This window comes from Schistosoma haematobium, chromosome ZW (genome assembly GCF_000699445.3).
Source record: "Schistosoma haematobium chromosome ZW, whole genome shotgun sequence".
Taxonomy (NCBI): domain Eukaryota; kingdom Metazoa; phylum Platyhelminthes; class Trematoda; order Strigeidida; family Schistosomatidae; genus Schistosoma; species Schistosoma haematobium.
The window spans coordinates 40697420-40717461 of record NC_067195.1 but is presented as its reverse complement, the minus strand read 5'-3'; the positions used below and the strand labels follow the sequence as shown (position 1 = coordinate 40717461).

The 20042-nt window shown below is 35.1% G+C and overlaps 2 protein-coding genes across 2 annotated transcripts; one reads left to right on the top strand and one right to left on the bottom strand.

Moving 5' to 3' along the window:
* Positions 1-5805: 5805 nt before the first annotated feature.
* On the bottom strand, positions 5806-8997 carry MS3_00001159 (uncharacterized protein). The gene is made up of 2 exons (XM_051208655.1): positions 7949-8997; positions 5806-7910 (listed from the first exon to the last, which is right to left on the bottom strand). The coding sequence occupies exon 2, from the start codon at positions 7198-7200 to the stop codon at positions 6307-6309; it is 894 nt and encodes a 297-aa protein (XP_051071438.1). The 5' UTR covers positions 7201-7910; positions 7949-8997; the 3' UTR covers positions 5806-6306.
* Positions 8998-13858: 4861 nt separating this feature from the next.
* Positions 13859-19800, top strand: GPB1 (guanine nucleotide-binding protein subunit beta 1). The gene is made up of 2 exons (XM_051211382.1): positions 13859-15166; positions 18540-19800. Exon 1 carries the CDS (start codon positions 14036-14038, stop codon positions 15164-15166), a length of 1131 nt encoding a protein of 376 aa, XP_051071437.1. The 5' UTR covers positions 13859-14035; the 3' UTR covers positions 18540-19800.
* Positions 19801-20042: the final 242 nt, after the last annotated feature.

The window sequence follows — 20042 nt, the reverse complement described above, 5'->3', positions numbered from 1 at the left end:
GAGGTCTGTGGGTGCTGCTTCGATGTTGGGTGGGTTCAGTGGAGATGGTCGATTCAAGAGTTGTTTGAAGTGTTCTACCTACCTGTCTTGTTGCTCTTCAATGTTGGTGATTACCTTGCCTTCCTTGCTTTTCACTGGTCGTTCTGGTTTGCGGCGATTTCCAGAGAGTTTCTTTGTTATGTCATACATTTGTCTCATGTTTCCTTCTCTTGAAGCCTTTTCCGCCGTCATTGCTAAATCTTCCACATATTTACGTTTGTCATTTCTGATGCTCCTCTTCACTTGCTTGTTTACTTCTGTGTATTCAGCTTGTGCCTTGGCTTTTTCTGCTCTTGTTCGACTGGTACTGATTGCTGCCTTCTTGTTCCTCCTTTCTTGAATCTTATCCAATGTATCAACAGTGATCCACTCCTTGTGATGGTGCTTCTTGTGACCCAGGACCTCATGACATGTTGAAGTGATTGCCTCTTTGATCCCCTTCCAGTTGCTCTCCATAGTAGTTCCTTCTCCATTTAGTAGATCATGAAAGGCCTGAAACTTATTGCTGAGGACTATCTTGAATTTCTTGAGTGTGTTAGTTTCCTGAAGAAAGGCCGTATTGAACATTTGTGATGTTGTTCGCCCCATTGTCCAGTGCTTCTTGAGTTTCAATTTCATCTTGGCCACCAGCAATTGATGATCTGAGACTATATCAGCTCCTCTCTTGGTTCTCACGTCCTCCTGAACTTTTTGTTGATGCAGATATGGTCGATTTGGTTCTGCGTAGTGTGATTCGGTGAAGTCCATGTGGTTTTGTGAATGCGTTTATGTGGGAATATGGTGCCGCCTATGACCAGTTTATTGAAGGCACATAGGTTTGCAAGTCTCTCACCACCTCTAGGTTGTATCTCCTTATTTCTGCAGCAATTTGGAAGACTTTTCCGGTCTCCCACTTTGAACGAGTATTCCATGTACCTAAATAAATGGTTTCTCTGGTTGTCAGAAGGGGCATCGGCCTCGTGACTACCGAAGGAACTCGGCTTTCGTCATGAGGCGTCATAACTCTTCTAAATGAAGACCTTCTGACTCCCAAGGCAGAGTTTAAAAGGTTTGAATAATTTTTCTGGTTAGCGTTTTTTTAGCGAGTTAGTTTTCTAAGGGATGGGGTCGCTAACCCCATACCCAACCCTCCTCCTTTATCCGGGCTTGGGACCGGCAGTAGCCCCCGGAGGGACTCCAGGTGGAGTTAGGTCACTATATATATATATATACTAGCGACCTGGTCAACTATTTAATAGTTAGCTACTAATCAATGGTAGACTCATATATTGTAATAATTGTGAATATACTTGTACAACTCTCGTATTGGGTGAAGGGTGTATATTTTATAATACTCATTTTGAAACTAAGATGAGAGTTTTTCATTGTCAGTGATTTTCAAGGTTGCAAACGATATCTTCATTCATTTCTACACATACCCTTACCTAATATATACTAATAAATATTATTGAATATACGTTAGCTACAATAACTTATTAGCACATTAGCGTGAAATGCCGACGAAATTAAGAAAAGAATAATGACAGGGTGTTCTATAACTTTTAGTAGAATTATTTGACGTCAGTGATGAGTGCAGGGTCGGAACTCCAAACAATCATAATGATACGCATGGAAGAAAAAGCCTTTCGCAATGGAATCATTCAATGTTACATTTCTCTAAAAAATGGCCGTGAATCCTTGCTAGAACCCTTGGATTTCATACTAGAAAGAAACAGATGTCCAGCGTTTCATGGTTCTCAGTAGTTGTCTCACTAAGGTCAGTCTTTGATGTAAACTAAATTCAGAAGTTTTAACGAATTTACAGGCTAACAATGATGTGCCGACTAGTGAAGAACTCTGACTGGTGCTAAGAATTCTATATTGTATCAAAATACAATATTGAATAAAGCCATTAATAATAATAATTACCGGAGTTCAGTCATGTTGAGAATAATGCAGTTACTGTCATTTCACATCAGTTGTGCTAATCACGAACTGATAGAAACAGGGAATGTTAGTCGTCAGATGCCAAATTCGTGGTCCAACGTTCAAGCGTCCATCCCGTGACTTGAATGCCCCGGATTCGATCCACGTCACGGTTGTGAATGCGCACTTTGTGATTTAATCGTTAAATGTGGTACATTAACCTTATAATTTCAGTTAGGGATTTAAAGTCACTTTATATCATTTGTTTGATAGGACTCGCTTGTTTCTATATCAAACATTGAAGGACACAAATTTCTTATCTGTGGATGCTGTAGTACGCATATTAGAGGTGCAAATTGCAGATATATGATTTCTCAGTTTCTGGAAAGCGAAACTATGTCACCAATATCTACAAATTCAAGAACTTCCTTTTTTAACTTCTAAAGAAATTTTGAGATTTAATCGCTGAACATTTTAAGTTCAGCAGGGTGATGGGAACTCAACTCGTACAATGTCAAATCCTGAATGATCCTAATTTCGTTAAAAGTTTTCGACTAAGAGAGTATCAAATGTACTGAATTTTCAAAAAGGTAGCGTCATGCATATTCAGTTTAGAATGCCTTGGATATATTTAATCAATGGTGGAGTTTTTAGAATGGACACAGAAACTTCAAGCTTTACTTGCAAATGTACCATCTCAGAAGACTACGTCTGTCAGTAGTTTCTGGCGTTGATGAACAAAAACTTACTATTACTGAAAAAGTTTATCCACAAATTCAGAGAAAGCGATTAACTACCTTTTGATAGTTAGGGGATTTCATAAATACTTATCTGAAGAGAACTTCACTATCATTACAGACCATAAAGCTCTAAAATTCATTTATCATCTAGGAAGTTGTTTAGCTGATTAAGAATCACATAACACTGTTGATGGAAATCGTATGCTGTAATCATATAATTAATAGATAAATGTGTTAAAAGCAAGGGATATTGCAGTTAGAATCTCGGTAAATGTTGCTTTCTTTTGCTGCATGACCTTCGTCCAAATGGAAGCTACTGGTATTTCCATCTTCGATGTTTTCTTGTGTAAACATAATACTCAAAGCAATTCACCACCACTCATTTTCTCTGTTTCAGGCGTAACAGTAAGCTTTTGATCATGTAATAAATAATGTCGCTCCTATTTTGGTAACCGGTCAAAGCACTTTGTGTACCTGCTGGCGGATAATACTATCGAAACTACAAATAGTTCCAGAATAAAAACACAACTCTTTAAGTTAACTACTTTTGCATAAATAATCGGTTAACAGTTTATTTTGCTGTAATACGTACAATTAACTTAAGTAAGTAATCTGTGCATTTATTTTGTTTCTCGAAAGATGTTGCTGAGTCATGAATAACAAACGTAACTGAGGAAATGTTCAGTTTCGTGTGTTTCCCTAAAGTTTCATTGAATGTTTTGCGATAAGCTTTAATAAAAATTTTTATTTGGGAATTAACGTGCGAAAACAAACATATACCTACTAATCGCCAGCAAAGAACAACAGACAACAAAAATGCAATAAGAAATAACGAATCAATAAATGTCTAACTACAATCGACTATGAACAATGATAAACTAAGCATGAGAACAAAAACTGACAGCAGACGAACATCAGGGAATAATTAATGATCAAACAATAACGACCATAATTGAATAAACACGCTCCTAAAAGTAATGAGGTCAACACAGGGCAACCACCACAGATCAAGATATGACGGACCAACAACGAAAGACAGCCATACAACAACAATTGACCAATAAATATCAATTATTTAATAACTAACTATCAACTGATAACTAAAAAAGAATAAATGTCAAAGAACAGCTTTGAAGGAAAGATCCTCTTCTAGTCAACACCAGACAACCAAAAAATATGAAATGTTCATCTACAGTAAACTTTGAACGACCAGAAACTAATAACGAAAAGATAACATGGAACAACAAATGAACTAAGGAAACTATATATTCAACTATCATCAACAGTTATCCATAATAATCATATAAAAATTAAGACACGATACTAATACGGAAAAACGGGCAATCACCGGAAATCAACAAATAACTAATAATGAACAAAGATAGAATAGACAATCAATAATAAACCACCAACTATATTCAACATCCGACAGCTAGAAACCACCAACCATGAAGCAACAACGAAAATAAGACCCCTACAATAGGTTTTGACCCAGTTAAATGACAAATTGAGTTCTGAAAGTATGTGATTTTTGTCTGTATTATCAGGCTTCGATTGAAGCTGGCTTCATTCTGTTTTCTACTTTGCAGACTGACCATCTCCAGTCACAAAATCACTTACAGTGGTTAGTCAGCGAAGTTTTCTTGTCAACTACTTCCAAGCACCGAACGTGTCAGTTCACTTAATCATGAAGGCAACCCTTAATGCTAATCATCGTCCATCCTAAGATTCATTTACGTGGTAAAACACTACACTCAGAAAACACATACATATCCACCGCGTTTTATTTTAGTAACAATGATTAAAAATAGCAAGTAATTACTGAATACTGGTTCGAGGTTAACTGAAGAACTAATTCTGAAACTGGTATAACAAAATCCTTGTTAATTAAGAGTAAGAACAAAACTGAAGAATAGTGAATTTGAAAAATCCACTTCTAAAAGTACTGATGTGGTTAGTAGATGAATTATTTTCAAAATGTGTCCAGTTAAGTGGAATTGACTTCAAATAATAGCATAACAGTTATCTCTATCTAAATCAATAGACGAAGAAAAGTAAAAAATATCAATATCTCTTTAATTGATCTATCCGATTAACCCTAAATTAGTGGGTTTCTTTATTGATGATATTAATGTAGTGATATTTTCTATAAAATATTTTAAAACAATCTGTCTGAAATTAATATCATTTGCTGGACTAATTACTGTTTGGGAACAAGAATTTCGCTACTTTATAATTCAAAGATTTTGTAAAGGCATATTGGTTTGTTGCTCATAATAATATTTTTTGTAGTAGTCTCTAGCCTGCATATAACTGTAAGAATTTACAGATTTACGATTAAGGAGGGGATGAGTTTGTGGTTGAAAGTTTAACGTATTAGTCACAGTGGATCGACAATTTCGAAGCATTTTTAGGTGAATGGCTACAAAGCAGCCTAAGAACAACCCAGATTTCTTAATCAATATTACGATAGTGCTGACAGTGATCAATATCACACACGTTGCTTTTGAATAAAGTTTAAAGGGATTAATTTCTCTTCATGCATCTTTTTTGTGTAAAACAGCGAGACGGTAAACCAACATTTTAAATGAAGTGGAAATTAACCTCAAACAGTAAACTAATATGAGTCACAGATTGCCAGAAAATTTTACTTCTATTCGATACATGTTACAGAGATCTTGTAACAGAAGAAAACAGAAACAAACAGCCAACTTCAAAATAATATTTTAAATCCCAGTACAAACACATAAACACAGGATGTTGAACAATAATGGATTTATCTTATAGGTAGACCAACAATATACATATGAACTTTAGGAAATGTTAGTAAAAATTAGATCAGATGTTGCTTTTGTTCGACCACTGACTGAAATCTGACCACATGGGATCATAAGTCATATGATATTTGGTTTTTATCATCCTTTTACTTCCGATAACACTGACACGACATCGCTTTGTTAGATGGACCTGTACAATAAAGTATTGGTTCATTCGACTAATTTCAGAAATGTTATCACGTGACTATATTAACCAATAGGGTTATGGCAATTATCGATTTAACCTTAATTTTCGATTTTCTGCCCTAGAATTACTAGTTAAATTATATTTTCCCTAGGAATATTATACATAGAGTTTTATCATCACAGATAATAAAATAGAATTACAACTGCCTCAAAACAATCTACTGATTTTTAGTGTAATAAATGATTACTCCACTCTGTCGCATGATAAATATTTATAATGTTTTGAATTATAGCACGAACTAAGAGTCCCAGAAATAACGCAATTGAATTAAGAAGTGAGACACAAGCACAAACGAATGTATTGTATTTGGAATTCGAAATCAAGCATTCAACAAGTACAAAGGTATCATTAGTTCATTCAAACACCACATCCGCCACAGCTTAAATAGGAGTAAAAGTATTTGTAATCGGTTTTACGTCTTCTTCTTAAGTTCATCCTGAGTCTGTCCGACATTGTATTGGATAGAAACTTTGTAGTATCTAGAATGTGCTCATTAGTATTGGAATTAACAAACGAAATCGGAACAGACTCACCTGGAATTGTATACAATCAGCATGTTGGTCTTGTACTGAAATCATTAATATCTAGGATTTGAACACTATCCTCCCCCACGAAATAATGTTGGATCTTTATATCCCCAAGTTATGAATAATATGGCTTCGTTTAGAACATATTTCTCACATTGATTGGAGTATACATTGGAAGTGAATTTGTGATAAGGATTAACAGCAATTGATGTGAAATAATCTGAATTGTAACCAGAATGGAGCTCATTTAATACTCGTGCTTCGCATTGAACAAGCTTCCCACAAGAAACAAATGAATTATGGGGACAAATAATATTTGGTATGACATCAAGACTTGACTCTTCTGGAATAGTTTCCTCGAATTCATTAAGAATGTCATTGCAGATTAAAGGATCATTAGAAAAATCAGCATCTATCAAAAATACATCAGGTTTTCGATCATAATTATGTTCACTCAACATATTTTCTTCAGATTTGTAAGAAATGTCATCAGAAATATATGAATCATTAGGAAAAGCCATATTTGGTACAATAACATGAGAAATCTGATAAATCGATTGGTTAGAAACTGTTGTTTTGCAACAATTCTGGATTTCATTTAACTCTGAACTACTTTGTGACTCTACATTGTCTATTGCAATCGTTGATAAAGATAAATCATCATTATAAATACTCGACTCAGTAGAATCAGAATTACAACTCTTAATATTAGTTGCAATAAGATGAACATTAGTATTACAGACTGACTGAATATGTCCAATATCAGCACATTTAAAGCACTTAGAATTACGAAATTTACATGAATTAAAAGAGTGGGACCTGACACAGGACAAACACTGACTAAACTTGTGCCCATTTTCGTGAAATGCATTGCAACTCCTCAATGAATTGTCTGCATAATCTTGAGTATGAACTAGGTTGGGATGACGTAATGTAGTGGAATTTTTGAAACCCTCATGAATCATTTTACGAAGTCTTCCTCCTTTACGACATTCGAAATTTGTATACTGAACATAGTCTAGCAGCAGTTACTTGAGAGCTGTATGAGGAAGCGAGATAGACTTTTCCGGCATAACCAGAGTTCTTAATAAGCTGTATGCTTCTTTTCCAATGAATGTGAGGAAGTGTGCCACAATATTAACATCTTCATCATCTTCCTTGGACATAGCCCAGATTTCGAACCTTTCAAAGTGATCTTCAAAAGCTTCCGAAGTTGAATGAATATCTAACTTTTCCATTACAGGCTCCATCGCGACGCCAGTATAATGTTTTGAATTATAGCACGAACTAAGAGTCTCAGAAATAACGTAACTGAATTAAGAAGTGAGACACATGCACAAGCGAATGTATTGTATTTGGAATTCGAAATCAAGCATTCAACAAGTACAAAGGTATCATTAGTTCATGCAAACACCACAATATTATCATCTGAAATGCGCTGTTTGATGCATAAATACATTCTCGCTTACCAACTCATGTGTGATTCAGTGTAAGATGGTACTTCTCGCTAGACATTATGAGACTAGTTGGGGTTTCACTTTCTATCATAAGGACTGTACACTGTTTTGACAGATTGATCACGCAGTTGTTTGTGTTTTCTTCCATGGGTGGTTTTGAGATCTTGATTAGTTTTTTCTTTAGGGTTTTTCTTCTCTGTTCTCTGTGTCGACACGGACTATACACTCGATTAACTGATATCTAATTCAAAAATACCATATTGAATTGACTGAGGCCCATTATTTGTGCCGTCAATTATCTTCAATTTAACCTGTTATTTGTAATGACTTCATAAGATGATGATACTGCTATCTGTTGTGATTGCGGCAAAACTGCTGCTTCAAACAGTGAAGCAAGAATGATATGCCTACGTAAGAAAGACAACAAGACTATAGATGAAGATTTATTTATTCACCAACCGTTAAATGCACCACTGATTATAACGACATCAAAAATAACAATGAAATATGTATCCTTCTAAAAGTCTGGTCAGCAAATGGATTTGAATGTATTGAGCCATCACTAGTTAGCGCTAATTAATCTGTAATTAAATATGTGCATGTAATTTACAAAATCCATAAATTAACTACCTTGGCTGTGAAGTGCAACTGATCACTGAATCACATATTTGTATTTTACCTATCAGCCATTGTCAAAAGGTTCTAAATGTATGATGACTAATTGTCAGGTTCAGTAGAAATCATCAGGATGATACTGATTTCTTTTCAGAGTGCAAATATTTCTAGTACTTAAAAATTAAGGAATTTATTGCCCAAGTACTTATAATTTGAATTAGTCATTTAATCAAAATATTATATGTATTCATCAACCAATAACTGGTATCATGATTCCCTCAGGAATACTAATTGCAGGCTAATACTTATGGTAGATATACGTTGTACAGTAGTTCAGATATGCAATGCATAAATAAAGAACTATGATATTCAATTCATCTTCACAAACTAAGTTGAGAATCTGTGACCTGAATATCTAATTATTTTAAATACATTCACTGCTTAAAATGTATGAGCTTCATTCACCTATTTCATTTTGGACAACACGTTAAATTCATACTTTGAAACCTAATATAAGAATCCGTAATCTTCTTATGAGTCGCGAACAGCTGCTTGTGCTGTAAACGACCATTATGTTTCGACTCTATTCAAAATTCTTGAACCTAGTAACTAAATATGAATATTGTTGCGCATTCGTAACCTTATTGTGTATTACTTTTGATATTAATTCATAAAATATATGCTTAATGAAAGCTACAAATAATATCTAACAAGTTTTCTCATCCTCGTGTGTACAAGTATTTAAGAAGTAATTTTTTTGGAAAGGAGTTACAGATCTAGTTCAAAAGGTTCTAATATTCTCACTACTTAGTCACCTAGCGAATATTTTGTTGAAAACTAACTGTTCAGTAAAATTTATTCAAATAACAACATTCCTTGAGGCGGGATACGTGTCTTTTAATTTTTAGCGCATTCATTTCCGAATGTTCAGGATCTGTGCTGTGTCGAGCATAATTAAGCATTTTGCCGTTGATTTAGTGAGCGAGCGCTACATATAAGGAGATTTTCACCTAGAATTTCATTTGAAGCCACAATTTTTCATTTATTTGCTTTTTTAGTCCAGTTGTAATGCACTACAGTGGTTAGTTCATAGGAGATATGTATACATATGACTTAAGATTATTGAAATGAAATCCCCAGTGAAAATCATGCTCTTAGACGCAGCACTCAATCATTAAATGAACAAGAAAATACTAGATATCATAGTTTTAATGAACATTGAAAAAGGATAGTTATTCGAATACGACTTTCTCTTTTGAAAAGCCGTTTACTGACAAAATAGTTTGGACAAAGATGTGTAAACAAAGGATAATATTCCCTATAAATACTTATCGGATCATACAATTATGTCTTTAAATGAATAATCAAAAGTTATGATCATTTTCAAAAGTAATACTGTCTTAATGTTTGAGTTTATGGTTTTTAAATTGCGTGTAAATGTTGAAATGGTTAGTATGCTGTGTACATTTGAAATTGTGAGGAAGAAACAAATGCTTTGGTGAACACTAACAGGAAAATTGACTACATCGAAAAGTTTGTAAATAAAATTACGAAGCCAAAACAGCATGGAGTCTAGAGAACGAACAAAAGATCACTGTTGATGTGCCCAGCATTTGCGAGTGACATACTTAGTACAAAAATCGTCCGATCTAAGAAAACTGCAACTAAAGTTCTCTACGCGTCTGATACTGATATGAAGATTGAAAAATGGTTCATTTAACCTAGCTATTTCTTTTATATCTGTCACTTCAACTGCCCCTGAGGAGCAAGTCACACTGACAGATGTATTCGAAACTTTCTTTTTCATTTTCGTGTGCAGTTAGTGGGGCTGGGCAAAGGTGTAGTGAAGGCTTCACAGTTCTGTCTTAGCTGAAGTGGTTCAGATTAATCATATGGGTAGTATTAACTAATCATTTAAAATTTATAAACTAAATTAATAAAAGTATTTCGTTTAAAATTGGTTAATGTTTTCATCCCTGGTTGTCTGTATTTCCCTACTGTGGACAACATAATCTCCACATATAAGAATTTCCATGAAGATCATTATCACGGTACTCATATCTATGCTTTTAAAAATAAAATGCAGCATTAGATCTCTAAAACAAGTTCCCAAAAAAAGCAAAACATGCCAACTATCACAAAATCGTGCAAATTAGAAGGCTAATTACCAGTATTACTTAAATAATGTGTGGTACTAGTTAGCGGGATGTAATCTAGCGGATAAATTTAACTTAATATTATCATATTGTCCTGACTGAGAGTTAGGCATGAAAGAAATTTGCGTTGGCTAGCGTTAGTATATACTGTTTCTATGTTTTAGGAATTTGTGTTATTGGATTAAAAGAGAGAATAAAACGGCAATAACACTAAACTACATTGGTGAAACACTTGGAACTGTACTTTTATGAGCTGTGACAGGAGGGGTAAATTGACTTGTGGGACTATAAAACATGTTAACCCCTTAACAAGAAAGCTAAATGATATCAAAGTTCCTTGGTTTTGTTCCCTAACGCAAAAATAGTTTGTAATAGTTGAGAAATTCCTCATTATTTTCATCTACGTTATGCACCACTGATGGCGAAATTTTCTCAGAATGGATTTCAATAAAGTACATTATTTCTAGAGGTTTAAAAAGTACTACGGTGGTGATGGCCAAAGACATCTGGAATCGTAGCCAATAAAAAAATACTTGTACTGAGAGCTGAAAGTGTTAATATTAATCTTCAGTGAGTGGTCAGTATCTTACGTTTGTTCAATAACAGATTGACGTTAAGTCAATCAGCCATAATGTATAACCTGATACGTACGTACATCGGTCCATGTTACCATACCGATTAACACAGAAAGACGAAATTATCCAACCTGATCGCAAAATAGTAGATGTAGTAACAGTGTTAGTGGTAATGGGAAAGACTAGGCATTGAATATACGATTCGAGGAAATATAAATTAGTGAAAGAAAAACGAAGAAAAGTAGAGTTGTATCAATCTATTTAGTTTCATGCATACCGAATCTTCTGCATATGGACAACCTTTAGAAAGAGGTTTTATAGATGTAGTTGTGTGAGAAAGATGTCTCAAATACTTCACCTCAATCATTTCTTTGGAAAACGACCAGCTATTTCAAAGCGTCATCAATTCTCTAGATCAATATGATAGGTTGAGAATCTTTTATGCCTGAGTACAGCGGTAAATACTCATGACCTTACTAGGTGTCGAATCTAGAACATCAAGAGTTAAGAACAAATCCATAACCTTTGGTCTAATAAATTAGATCCCAAGAAATCACATTTCAAACTCCGGTCAATTCATGATATTATGTGGCCACTACCCATTTCCATCTGGGATAAACCTGAAATCGTTGAGCTCTATCTGTTACCGTTCCTTTCTAAATATCCAGGAAATTTTCCCAAGGTTATGATTACTAATATCACGAAAATTTCGTGTAGACTATCCATTTTGAGGTTAGTCTACATAATTAACTGTATTTGACCAAGAAACCATTGCTAACTAAGAATCACTGGACAGCTAATTTATCCCTGTATGGGACTTTTAAGTAAAGTGAACTAATGACGTCTGCGGTGATTGAACCCAAAGCTATCAGATTACGCATTCTCTATAAACTCCATAAGGATGAGAGTAGAGGTGAAGTATTATCTAAAATTATTTCCAAACCGAATATCCTGAGTAGTAGAATTGCTACGATTTCAAGGATTGATTATATGAGTTGGTCCAAATGAAGGGTCAATCATAAGATAAGAGATATGCTACTGAGATTTATTCATCTAAAAGGTCAGCTGAATTTGTAGAAGTATATTGCCAACACGAATTAATGGAACTCTAAATGTCATTGAGTTTGACCAGAAAGTATATGATGAAAACGACTAATTATCAACTGATTAGAAGTTTTTACCACCTACCATACGTAAGTTATCCTTAGTTCACGAGAATATCAGAAACACAGTCAAATACAAGTCATATGGCTGAGAAATGCATAGTCACTGAGTATTTGTAGAGAAGGAACACAATTCTAAAGCATCTTTTATCTTCGTTAGCATTATTCCTTGGGTCGATTAAAATTCCCTTGTGTAATGTACTATTTTTATAGCAGCTCAGCATCAACTAGAGAACCATTGGAAACGAATGATTTGTGGAATGTTTTGATGGGTGTTAACAACAGTTCAGTCAATTGAAAATAACGAAGTCTGTATCCAGTGTTGAATATTTGTCACATTAAAGTGTTTTAGAGAGGTGTTTGAACCAGTATCTTCAACAGGTCCTTTCAGTCCGCAGTGGAAATTATCTTCAAACTAGATAAATCTATACAAACACAAAATTAAACAACCCTAAGTGGTCAATCTCCTAAAAAATATGTGCTTAATAGCGAATAATTTAGAAGTAGATTCTCCTAATTCTAGTGAGGAGACATGAAAGGTAGGATACGATCAAGTTGAAATTGAGACGCCTATCACCGATAGTATTGGATGACGGTTGTCAAGTAGCTTAAATTGTCTCAAATTATAAACATACACTTCTAGATGGAAACTTATTGATCTAGATATATCGTGATTCTCACGATATCTGAAGTCCCCGGTTTTCATCCTTGAAGATGTGGTGGACCAAAGAGCATATATATATATATATATATATATATATATATATATATATATATATATATATATATACGTATGGTTGTACAGTGTCAAAAAACCCCACTATTAAGAAACGACTTTCTATCAGGAGTTACTTTATAATGAATCTATTTTCAGACGGAACAATCCCCATGATCCAATCTTAATGATGGAATTGAAGCGAAGCATGAAATCCTGTGTATTTAAGTAGATAAAACACATTAATACTTATTGATTTAATTCTTTACAGATTGCTTAAACAATATGGTGATTCATAAACCGTACAGTATTGAAAATAAGTATCCTAATTAGAATGCGTCATATTTTTATTTAGCATTCGAAGTAACCAGTTTATCTATCGTACTCTCTGAATGTCTTGTTAGATTTACGAAAAACTGATATTACTCTTACTGCGCGGAAACACAGAAATTTGGTCAGCTGTAGTTCTTTAACCGCATTTATGTAATCCGACACTAAGAACTAAATGAAATATACTATAGTATATTTCATGACTATAGTCATTTGAGCAAATATTCCACTCTTACAATAACCTGTTCGCAAATTTTAGGTAATGTTTAAAACGAAGTCCCAGTAAATCTTATTTCGAATAAGATAATGATCTTAATGATCGAAAATACGTTAGTGAGACTGTTAATTGCATACGATTCCAGCCAAAAATTAAAACCAAACTGGCTGATTTACTTTCCCGTTTTCCTTATATTCCTTTCCATTTTCAGTTAATTGGTGTGTGTCTCTTGTCCACCTGTCTATATTACGAAAATTTTGACCTCTAAATTTTCTCAATTTAAGCATAGATTTCAAACCTTGACAGACTAACGCCTTAGATAATTTCACTCTGATTGGTTAAAATTTTTATCGATTTTCTACCACATATAAGGACAACATCAAAAATAGCCAGTCAGTTGATACAGCACCAAGCTAGCTGTTCGTATCGGTCGTGTTCTGATTTACGATAATAATGGGGATCCTAACAGCTTTGTGCTAATGCATAATATGCATTTGTATACACATTTTGGCTTACAGATTTATATTTTGTTTCCTGTTGTGTAATATGTTCTATACCTTAAAGTTACTGTGATGGATGTAGCTCAACAAATCACGTACAACTCAGATATAGCGCAAGCTCCTAACCGAGCTGGATCTATTGCCTCCGCAGTATATAATGAAGAAATATCAGAGGAAGAAAAGGCTTTGGATGCAGAAATACTGAATTTAAAAACTTCAATTACTGATGCACAGAAAGCTGTTGCAGATACAGACTTCTACAAAATGACTGAGAATGTACCTGAACTTGGTAGAATCAAGTTCAAAGTACGTAAACATTTACGAGGTCATCTAGCTAAGGTGACGTCTATTCAATGGGCCTCTGACAACCAGTTGTTGTTGTCCGCTTCTCAAGATGGAAAATTAATCGTTTGGGATACATTTTCTGGAAAGAAAATTCATATGATTGCTTTGAAAACAGCCTGGGTCATTGGATGTGCATTTTCTCCCTCTATGAACTTTGTGGCTAGTGGTGGATTAGATAATGTCATATCTTATTTCAATCTAAAGTCTCAGGACGGCACTGCAGAGTTTGTCCGCGAGTTTACTGGTCATAATGGTTACATCGCATGTGTTCGATTCATTGATGATAATCGATTACTGAGTTGTTCTGGTGATAAAACTTGTGCACTATGGGATATCGAGAAGTCTAAAATCATTACAAGTTTTCGCGGCCACTCAAATGATGTTAACGCCATTGCCGTGTCGAAGCAGATGCCGAATTTGTTTGTCTCCGCGTCTTCAGACCGCACTTGTCGGTTGTGGGATCTTCGGTGTGGCGAAGGTATGCAGTATTTCGAAGGGCACCAGCAAGATGTTAATGGCGTTGATTTTTTTCCCGTCAATTCTTATGCTTTCGCCTCCTCTTCCGACGATGGCTCGTGTCATTTGTGGGATCTACGAGCTGATCAGGCTATTGGCGTCTATATTGATGACTTCATTAACTGTGGTAGTAGTAGTGTGGCGATTTCAAAGTCGGGTCGTCTGTTACTTGCTGGATACGACGACTTCAACTGTCACGTCTGGGATCTATTACGAGAAGAACGTGTCGGAATCATGTCCGCCCATGAAAACCGGGTCTCTTGTGTAACAGTATCTGATAGTGGCATAGGTGTTGCAACTGGGTCATGGGATTCTAACTGTCTCATATGGACTGCGAAATAGGTATGTATCAACTATATTCTTGAAGTGATTACTCAAGTTTTTTGATACTTTTGGGATCGTTTCTTTTTATTTCGAATGATCTCTTAAATTAAACTTTATATGTAGAATCTGACCATTTTAACGCTGATAATCTCAGTTTTCCCTTCATAGATGTATGTTCATGAAATTTAGTATATGTTAATTATGTTTATGTGAATCTGGTTGCTAATTTATTCTAAATAAAACTCATTCCGTAGGAAAATCTATCACAATTGGAACGTATACGGAGTCACTTGTATTCGATTTTTCTCATTTATTGCATCCTGTATTGTCTTTCTTAGCCCTCAACTATGGTTTTCGATTTCTGCCTGTTTTTTTTCTGGTAACGCCTGCGCCATGCATTAAATTTTGCTTTAAATGCGCTTCCCAATTGACCCAATGAAGATGGATTACATTATACAAGCATGTAGACAAAGATAAATATTTTGCTAATATTCCTCGTGTGTTGTTTTTATTTTTCGTTTTGTATGCTATCATCGCTGATTTAGTGAAACGATTGTCTACAATTTTAGTCCATTCCAAGTTAAATTACAAATCCAATGAAGTGGGTTCTCAGTTGTGAATATTCTAGTCGCTGAAGTGCATCGAATCTAGGCTTCGAGAGTATATCCACAGTTGATTTTTGGTCCCGATGCACCATTTCGTTTCTTAGAAATTACACTGGAGAGTCACCCGTCAAGTCACGGCTTGTTTCCTCTAAATATGTGATCTAATTCGAATTCAGCCGAGTTACATTGCATAGAACACTTGCTCCCTGTGGTCGCATCATGCTAGCCAAGTCGTTCCCTGAACGATTTAGGCTTAAGGAGATATCTCAAGGACGAAGCTGTGTTGCTTACTGTGTGGAAATGTGGGGTTATTGTGGTGTTTTCTTTGTGTGAGCATTGTCAACAACGATTCTGCTTACCCATAAAGAGAAAACCAAACCCTAAATTTAGATCTTGTGCGGTTGTAAAGTCTGATAAGTATGTGATACCTCGAAAGCCACTTGCAGGAAGTTTGTGACCTACCTCTGGTAAATTTCCATTGTGCTCTGCGGACAAACTTCAAGTTCGGGGAGGATTTTTGTACAAATCCAGTTCCCTTAATCAGGTGTAGTAGTTATGACGATAGTTTTAGTCCCTAAGTAGGTAGTATAATTTAAAATGATACGCTAATCTTTCGCCGTGTTCGAGTACAAAGGTCATTCTCTGCATTTATCTAGGGAATTTCCCATTCTTAGCATGTGTTAACCTGAAGGATATAAAGAGATGAACCCTGTTCTAACTCAACTGTGGATACAAATTGACTATATTCCTATCAGTCAACGTCAAAGACTTACTCATTCTGGGACATAACCCTAGGAATTTCAGTCATTATGTAGTGTGATAGTTAATTGGTGGAAAGTCTTTAGTAGGAATCCCTTTCAGATCACCTATCTAATACGGAAACCCTAAGAATATATTTAAGGAACTAGTCAGACCCTTGAAGGTGAGTATGGTGTGTGAACATCTATAAGCATAACATTGACATCTGCCTATTTGAACCGATAGGTTACAAATAAGTGATGTATCTCGGAGTTTAATGCAATTAATAGATACTCAGAAACTCATCCTTATATCCTCCAACCATGATAACGAATGTAGAAATTTGCTTATCGATTGGTAAAAAATTTCCATTAGTCGTTATTAAAGACGGCAAAAGTCAAAATCATAAGGAAAAAAGCAGTGATCGATAACGCAGTGAGTTGTTAGATTAATTACATAGGCGACTTATAAAGTGAACGGTTATCGAAATTATTTCTGAAAATATTTAACCCGAAGTCTGCTTTCAAACCATGGTGATCATGAGAAAAACATGAGGAATAGTTCTGCTGGCCCCAAGCTACTACCTAGTGACTCATTATTTTTGTGTTTGAGTGGGTGGTGTACTCTCGCACTCATCAAGTTTGAGATCCTAACTCAAACATGACAGATCAGCTGCATAGATTTGTATAGGGATGGCCAGACGTTTTCATTTAAAGCAGCTGAGATATTAATTAGAGCCTGAAGTTGTATGTAGCCTCGTGTGGTTAGTCGAATTCTCTCACAATAACCTCCGAGAAATCAGTTTGATACAGTTCCTGTTGACATCTGACGCCAATATGTAACGCTTTAACAGCTAACTTAAAGCCTTTCCGTGAACACTAATCGAGAACGTACCTTTCGTTCGATTTCGACACACTGGTACGACACAGGTATTGTTTATTTGAAAGTCCTGTGGCGTTGTTTCTCATTAGAAGGGTTACCAGCAAGTACGTAAACGCATCGGTTCTCTTACCCAGACATTGTTGGTCGAGTTAGAGCTTATAGCGAACTCCAACACACACCTTCAGTATGGAGTACCAGCTTTAGGTTCCTAATGAAACAATTTCATTCACCAAATCAGACAATTTGTTAAACATGACTAGATCTTATTACTCATCATCTTTACTGAGAACCAGTAAAACACCATATCACTCATGTCCCAGTTTATCTCGACAACCTTTTGTTTTGTTTATAAAATATGCAGTTTTTCTCTTACCACTTGATCTCACTCTGAACAGTCATAATCCCTACATATCGGCCTCGAATATTTTGTCATCTATTCACCATTTCATAAATTACAGAATAAATGCCGGGGCAACAACTTACTCATGTTACTTGACCTTAAGTTAGTGAGGTATGGTGAAAACAAGTCTTTTCAAATAGCAGTGACTGCGCACGTTTATTATTGTTGTTAACGCGTGTATAATTGTGCATCATACAAAATTCCAGGTACAAATACCGTAGCACTTTTATCTTAATGTATTAGCTTGATATATGATGCAAAGGGTTTCACGTCCAGCATCCTGTTTCATTAAATGGTCTCTAGACGACAAAATGAAAGGTCTGTCTTTAGTTATTAGTTATTGTCTTTGAAATATTTGTCGTGCTATTTAAACGTCAGTTGATCACTCCTTGTTTAAGGTGCAGTATTTCATAGTGTTGTAAACAAGTAGGGACTGGAACTCCTGGAGGATGTATTTTTCAATCACAATTGAGGCTTCATGTGTATGGGTTAAGAGCTTTAATGGTGACAGAGTTAGATGTCACTAGTTTACGAATGTGTCAATACTATTCGCTTTTGAGAACCATATCCTTGTGACTGAAGCTAGTTTTGTAATTGAGATTATTAAACGATTTGACCCGAGGTCGATAGCAGTGGCGCTAGTAAATCTGTTATGCCACTCTAAGGTCTTAGCATAACTATTTGTAGATTTACTCATCACTACTGATTGCCTTTCTTTGGTTCATTCTACGTTTTCGTTTCTTTTATAAATTTTTTGTGTGTACAGAAAAACGGCACTTTAAATTGATGAAATATCCTCCGAAGATCTGCATTGTTCACACGATCAATCTGTCATCAGTATTGCTAATTGTCTTCCTATTTCAACGTTTTGATTGACGTTCATTCGAGGTAATTACCTTCGATCTTTCGGGGTTTTATCTGAATTCCTGAAATCCCCCGCAGACTTGTCGGTGTAACGCATTCTTCTAAACACCGTGCTTGGACTTCCAGTCGACCGACTTTCTCCAAGACGTCCTTACAACGTCTATTTTAGCAGTAGTGTGTGAAGTAGTTTGTCCAGTTTTCATTTTCAATAACTAGAGTTGCGTTAGTAAGTCAAGGAAGTATTGTATAATCATGGAAAAGTTAATTACATTCTTGATTATGGATTAGATAATATTATGACAATACAATACGCTGTAAGTAGATTAACATGCATCCATACTACTTGTAAATGATCACAATCGGGATTCTGCACGTCACCTTATTTGTCTAATCCGAAACCAACTTATTTTATCTGAATGTTGGCAAGGGCTAGGATCTCATATCATAGGAACAATGAAATTTGATTACAACAAGCCGTATTTTGTTAGTGATGTTCAGCTTGGCTACTGTATCTTTAATTTCATCATCTGTTAGCCAACGTTTCCAAGTTGTTTGAATGATGACTTTGCTGCGGGATTGGTAGGTAAACTTCATAGTTATCTTTAAATGGGTCATACCACTACTTTTCTAGGTTGGGTCTGCTTATCCCTATATGCATGTTTTTTTTTGTCTGTAATGGCTCAATTGTTTCTGACAGAAATAAGTGTATTATCTTATTTGGGTTGTAAACTATCTGTTCTTGTTGGTACTCCTAAAGATCGAGAACAAATATCCACAGTTAGTTTGTTACATCGTTTGGAGCCTATTGTAAGACAAAGCCTTTCAGTGGCTTTTATAATAAGTTCGTTTCAATCTCAAAGACTACCGCTGAAAATTATTCAGTTGTTCATGTTTACTTTCTCACTTTTACGGAACTAAGTCTCAAAAAATAGGCAAGGACAGTTTGATGTGAAAATATTAACAACAAATGTCGTATTATAGTGTAATTGGTGTCGAGGTTGTAAATTTGATTTTCCTGTGGCAGCTAGGTAGCAAGTAGTTGCCTAAGGATCTACGCATCTACTCATAACTTGATACATGTAAAGGAACATGATCAAAACTTTCTATGTAATTGCTGTTGCTTAAAAGTAAATTTTTTGTAATAATGATTAAGTCATTTAGTCATCACTTCTTTTTGCTATTCAGTGGGGATACAAATGTTATGGTTACGTTGCTTGACTAAGTCAACTGGTTTAGTTTCGTAAGTATCTTTCGATTTGTAATGCTATCACAACAATATCGTTATAGTCATAGGTAAAATAGCCTATCTAGTACTTACTAATGAATATTCATTTTTTGTGAATATCTAGAGTTTGCTGGTAGTTATAAAAATAAATATTCTTGTCTGAATAATACTGCATCTATG